Source organism: Nematolebias whitei, chromosome 5 (assembly GCF_014905685.2).
Source record: "Nematolebias whitei isolate Nwh7 chromosome 5, NemWhi1, whole genome shotgun sequence".
Classification (NCBI taxonomy): Eukaryota; Metazoa; Chordata; class Actinopteri; order Cyprinodontiformes; family Rivulidae; genus Nematolebias; species Nematolebias whitei.
This window is the reverse complement of record NC_056502.1, coordinates 21,900,877-21,907,044: the sequence shown is the minus strand read 5'-3', so window position 1 is coordinate 21,907,044 and position 6,168 is coordinate 21,900,877. Positions and strand designations below refer to the sequence as shown.

The 6,168-nt window shown below is 38.6% G+C and overlaps 1 protein-coding gene across 1 annotated transcript in view; it reads left to right on the top strand.

Annotated features, from left to right (window-relative positions):
- The window catches only part of LOC119410304 (rap guanine nucleotide exchange factor 5-like), a 25,812-nt gene extending 21,869 nt beyond the window's left edge, over positions 1-3,943 (top strand). Inside the window, exons 2-10 of the mRNA XM_037677216.1 lie at positions 682-791; positions 921-1,099; positions 1,265-1,355; positions 1,451-1,501; positions 1,730-1,817; positions 1,915-1,979; positions 2,068-2,126; positions 3,302-3,311; positions 3,802-3,943. Of these exons, the coding sequence (XP_037533144.1) occupies positions 682-791; positions 921-1,099; positions 1,265-1,355; positions 1,451-1,501; positions 1,730-1,817; positions 1,915-1,979; positions 2,068-2,126; positions 3,302-3,311; positions 3,802-3,903 (755 nt within the window). The 3' untranslated portion in view covers positions 3,904-3,943. The remainder of the gene's footprint in view (positions 1-681; positions 792-920; positions 1,100-1,264; positions 1,356-1,450; positions 1,502-1,729; positions 1,818-1,914; positions 1,980-2,067; positions 2,127-3,301; positions 3,312-3,801) is intronic.
- The last annotated feature ends 2,225 nt before the right edge of the window (positions 3,944-6,168 follow it).

Below are 6,168 nucleotides of genomic sequence, written 5' to 3'. Positions count from 1 at the left end.
CCATCCATCCATCCATCCATCCATCCATCCATCCATCCATCCATCCAAGGTTGTAAGGGCCACTGGTGCCTATATCTAGAAGTCACTGTGCGAGAGGCGGGGGACACCCTGGACACCTTTCCAGCGTCTCCAGTCAATCCTAGGGACACATAGAGACAAACAACCATTCCCACTCTCACTCACACCTGGACAATTTAACAAAAGAGATAAAAAGACACATCTTCTATCAGTGTCTTTAACAATTTAATGAAAGTGAGGCTGATCGTTTTGAAATTATATTAGACTCTCCATCTGCCAGTGCTCTCACTGCGAGCACTAAGTTTTGTTTGATTTAGCCAAGTGTTTTGTGATCATTTTCCTTATAGACAAAAATAAAATAAATAGAGCAGTAAAAGTTATCATATTCTAAATGTTGCTAAAATATATTTTTGAACAAAATGATCTGAAGCTCAAATGGCCTTTAGAGAAACCGCACTGAAAAGCTGAAAATATTAATTTATTTATGACATTTGAATTCAGCGCTCACACATTTTACAGGGAGATGTTGAGCTTTTAAAAAGCTTCCTATGGTAAGAATGTGTCAGCACTGAAAGTAGTTTATTGTTTGTGTGTGAATCTTTATGGCATTAAGTTAAAAGAGAAGCTGATTGTGTGTGTTTTTCTCTCAGAACCCGTTGACAGACAGCTCGGAGCTGCAGGAGAGGACGGCACGTTTGCTGAGTTTAACCACATGGGACGTGGCCGTGGCACTCACCAGCTTTGACTGGACCATTTTTAACTCCATGCATGAGGTTCGCCTCACTTTGAACATTTAGCCCTAAACATCTGCCTCTAAAAATCTTGTCTTCTTGTCTCGGGTGACATACCTCTGCCCTTCAGCTTGCTGCATACACTGTTCTTTTTGTGGTTGTTTTTTACAGCAGGAACTGGTGTACTTCACCTTCAGCCGACATGTTTGCCATGACCACACCACAGCACTGGAGCTGCTGCTGCAGCGCTGCAACGAAGTGCAGCTGTGGGTGATGACGGAGGTGCTGCTGTGCCCGAATCTCTGCAAAAGAGTCCAACTCATCAAGAAGTTCATCAAGATTGCTGCTCAGTTAGTAGCTTTATTCACATCCAACTCCACTGTGATGACTCACTGATGGGCATCATGCTGTTTTTCCACTGCCTCCTCACATCTTTGCAGTTTAACATAAAGGGCTTCTGGCGCCCTCTAGTGTCATAAACTGTAAAGTGCATCTACTTCGTTGGTCTTTTCCAGCTGTAAAGCTCAAAGGAACCTCAACAGCTTCTTTGCCATCATTATGGGGCTGAATGCTGCAGCCATTGGTCGCCTCAGTCAGACCTGGGAGGTTAGAAATTCTGTTTATTATTGTTGTTGTTGTTGTCGTTGTTGTTACTATTACACTGCAACTATTTGATTTTTGTTTTACCTTTTTTCCTGCAGAAAATTCCTGGAAAGTTTAAAAAGCTGTTTTCAGAGCTGGAGACAGTCACAGTAAGTGTTCAGTCAGTAAAAAATAACACTTTTTTTTAACAGCTAATGTTATAGACATCCCCATTAATCCACACTGCAAGGTCTTAATCCAAATGAATGTGTGAAAACATCAGAGGTTTATCTGCTCGTTCTGCTCTAGTCTTTCTGTATTTCACTTCTAATGCAGCGTGCATGCACAGACATGTCCATCTCTGGAGGATCACACTCATTTAGAACATTTCTTCACAGGATCCCTCACTGAACCACAAGGCCTACAGGGACTCCTTCAAGAAGATGAAGGCTCCAAAGATTCCCTTTCTTCCTCTGCTCCTGAAAGGTCTCCTCACAGTTCTGCAGCTTCATTACCCGACAACAAGAAACACTTTCCTGAAATGCTTTTTGATGATTGTAAACAAAATGTGTATCTGTTGCAGATATCACGTTCATTCATGAAGGCAACAGAACGTTTCATGATAACATGGTCAATTTTGAGAAGCTGGTAAGGTTTTTCCGTCTGTTTGTTTGTTCACAGACGTGTAGAAGTGCTGGATTTAAACATTTGATCAAACGTCTACTTTTGTTTCCAGCACATGATAGCAGACATGGCACGGCTCATCCGGCAGTGTCAGAAAGATCACGTGGGTGAGTGTTTCAGTTGCTTGTGTCGGACGCTGGAATGTAAAATAATAGTATTCAAGTACACTTGTGATGTCCAAGTTAAATCGATAAGTTAAAAAGGACATTTTCTGCTCCAATCCAGCACTATTTACATTTATGACATCCTCAAAAAGTTTGAAGTTGCCCAAAATGTACCGCTGCGAGGATACACTGCAAAAATAGCACTTGAAATAAGCAAATATTCATAAAAGTGACCAAATTTTCTTATTTTGAGACGAAAAAATATCTGCCAATTGTGGTAAGCAAAATTTGCTTGGTCAAAATTTAAAAACTAGCAAATGAATCTACTGTTTGCCTTTAAACTAAACTAAATAGTCCAAAATTAAGGAAAATTGCACTTCTTATGAGCAAAGATTGCTTTTTCTTAAGCAATATGTTCTTAGAATGAGTATCCACCCTTGAGGAATCTGTTTAAAAATTATTTTATGCTTAAAAAAAAAAAAAACCTGACTTATAGCAAGCCCTGTGATGGACTTGCAACCTGTCCAGGGTGTACCCCGTCCCTCGCATAGTGATTGCTGGACATGGACACCGGCGACCCCCGTGATCCAAAATGGAATAAGCGGGTAAAGAAAATGGATGGATGAACTTATAACAAGGAAAGAGACTGAGAACTATGTAGTCTTGAACAAGCTGATTTTAAGAATTTTTTGCTTATTTTTTAGTATTTTAGACCTTAATTTAAATGTTGTATCCACTTAACTAATCTGATTTTAAGATGTTTTATGTGCCATTGAAGAAAATTTGACTTACAACAAGGATAGGGACCCTGGTCTTCACCCAAATTGAGAATTATGCACTTTGAACTAGTATTTTCTAGAATTATTTGCTTATTTTAGGATTTTACACCTTAATTTAAGTGTTTAAGTGACATTGTATAAATCTAACATTCTAATATTATACTGTAACTGCTAAAGAGGCAGAATAAAGTTTTTAAAAACATGTCAGCTTTTGGATGCTAAACAGTGTGATTTTTTATTTATTTATTGACTTTTTAGCAGGATTTTTAATTAAATAAGCAGATTTGTTTCTTAACTCTTCATAAAAAAATCCATTATAAAATAGACAGTAATTATTTTTTTAAAATGTAACCTTTTGATTTTGTGCAAGGGAAGCACGGTAGAGCTGCTGCCTCTCAGTGAGCAGGTCCCCAGTTCAAATCCCTGTCCGGGGTCTTTCTGGGTGGAGTTTGCATGTTCTCTCCGTGCATGTGTGGGTTTTCTCCGGGTACTCCGGTTTCCTCCCACAGGCCAAAAACATGCATGTTAGGCTGATTGGTAACTCTAAATTGTCCCTAGGTGTGAATGAGCGAATGGTTGTTTGTCTCTCTATGTGTCCCTGTGATGGACTTGTGACCTGTCCAGGGTGTCCCCTGCCCCTCACACCGTTACCGCTGGACATGGGCACCAGTGACCCCCGTGACCCAAAATGGAAGAAACGGGTAATAGATAATGAATGGATGGATGGATTTTGTGCAAATTTTGATTTGAATAAAGTATTAGGAGCATGGAAACATTTGTCTATTTTTAATTTCATCAAGTTTTAATCAAGCCTAAAAAAAGATGAATGTACAAGAGTTCTTGTGGATTCTACAGCTACAACTTTATCGTGTTCTTTTCATTCCAGGAAATGGAATCGCCCAGAAAAGCAGCTCAGAGGCTCGAGCGTACATCGATTACCTTCATGTCATCGACAATCAGCAAACTCTGTTTGAACTGTCACACAGGCTGGAGCCTCGCTCTTAATAAAACCAGCTTTTGTTGTGTTCTACCCACTTTGTCAAATTGCCAAGGATCAACCTGTCACCGTCTCATCTCGTACCGCTCAGGGCCTGATGAACACGAGACGGAGCGTTTCAATCAGAGGCTGTCAGCACAGCCATAAAGAAGATGTAAAAGACACATCTTGGGAAGACTGCAGGAGATGTTTGCATGCATCCACAACATTTGGTCTGATCCATATCAGCTGGGAGCATCCAACATCAATGCTGCAAAGCCAGCGGTTTAACTGCAACAACAGCAGAAGCCTCGAGCCACATTTATCAACACGTTTACATGTGTGGGCCCAAAGCTGCTGCTGTTCCTTTTCTCTCCCACAGATGGCAGAGGATTGTCAGGATGAAGCTGCTCTGACAGCCACAAACTGCAAACAAACAGCTAAAGGAGCACCCTGCAAAACACTGTTTACAATAAAAAAAACTTCTGGCACAGTCCTTTACAATCTTTTTTTACAGCACATCGTGAAGTGATTTCTGTGACACCGGCTGGTTTTATGACGCCTTCGGAAATCTTCAGTGTTAGGACAGCAGAAGGTGTTTTCTTAGATTTAGCCAAAGAGTATTACAGTTGATCCTTTACACACTCTTGTCTTTAAGTTTCAATGTTGTGTTTTTTTTTTTTTTGCCAGATGTAAATCCAAAGGTAAAACAGTCCAGAGACTAAATATTGTCATGTGAAATGAAGATGGAAGGAACGGTGACTGTTTTTTCGTTATTTTCAGGTGCAGCATTTTACATGAGGCTATCCACATTACAGATTGTAGGTGCAGGAACTAGATTATATGGAGTGAGTGCTGTACTGTATTTTGTCTGTGTATGAGTTATAACTGCAGGCGTTCGTGCTAAATTCAGCATCAAAACATAACCGCTTATATAAAGTTTTGCCTTTCGTCTAGATGAGCTGTAGACAATCAGCTGAAGGACTTTAACTTCTGTTTCTGAGCAAACAAACAAAACAATTGGACTATTAACCAGTGTCTTTCATCTAGACAAACATTTTAGATTTAAATTTTTTTAAATATCCTTTAGCATGACATTTTCATCTAAGTATAAACTGTCAAATTAAATACTACAGAACCTTCCAGACAAAGATATGAAAAATAATTTGTATGCACTTAATGTTTAGGAACACGCAGTGTACAACCTTATAGTGTGTGTTTAGATGGTTTTGTCAGGTTAAAGGCCACTGTCATCGTCAGAACTTGTTTGAACTGTAGCCAATTAAAAAAAAAGTTTCTTTTTATCAAATGTAAATTAGAATCTGTTAATATTGTACAAATAAGTTGAAACTTCATTGATAGATGTTTATTTCAGAACTGTTTATTTGCTGTATAGATACGATTTAATATATTTGTTGAAACATTTTTGTACACTGTTATGGCTGGTCTGTGTGAAATGTCAAACCATGGACAGACCACCGTCATCTGTGCATGCAATAAATTTTTTAAAGCACTGTGAACTTTTTAAAAAATATATAAACACGTGTTGACTAGTGATAACCTTAAGAAACTAAAATCAGAGATTATAGTTCACTTTAAATGTAAGAATGATAGAAGTTGAAGCAGAATGAAGTATTGAAATGCAGGACTCTTAAAACTGAATGAATTTAGTCAAACCCTACACCTGTCAGATAAATTATATGTGTAAAAAAAGTGTCGTAATCAGGGATGGAAATAACACATTACAAATATTTTACTGTAATTAAGTAGATTATTTGAATGTGTAATTTTACTCATTCTCGAGTACAATTTAGATCATGTAATCTACTTCGTTACTTTTAAAATCAGAAGTTGCTACGGAGTATGGCCGCAATTTGAATTAATATTCAAACTATTTATGTGCATCTTTGTAGCCAATAAGGCTCTCAGATCATTATCTATGATGTAAGCAAAGGACAACTCCATAGAGCAGAGAGTCATTTATGGACCAAAGATTTGGAGAAAAAGGCAAACCGGAGACAGAGGACAACATGTCAACAGAGAAAATGACGAGATAAAGGCTGAGGACGAGTGTCCGTGGTCGTACCTGGAGGAAAGTTTCATATACAGAGGATGAAAATAAGACAGAGTCCAGATGCAAACTTTGTTTGAGCTCCAACAGTGATGGCACCTTACAAGACTTCAGCATCTAATCTAAAAAAACATACAGTAGCCCCTCTTTTATCACATCCATACCCTGAAGCCCCGTGACAAGTGAAAAACCATGAAGTAGGAATAGTACAAGTAGTAAGTAG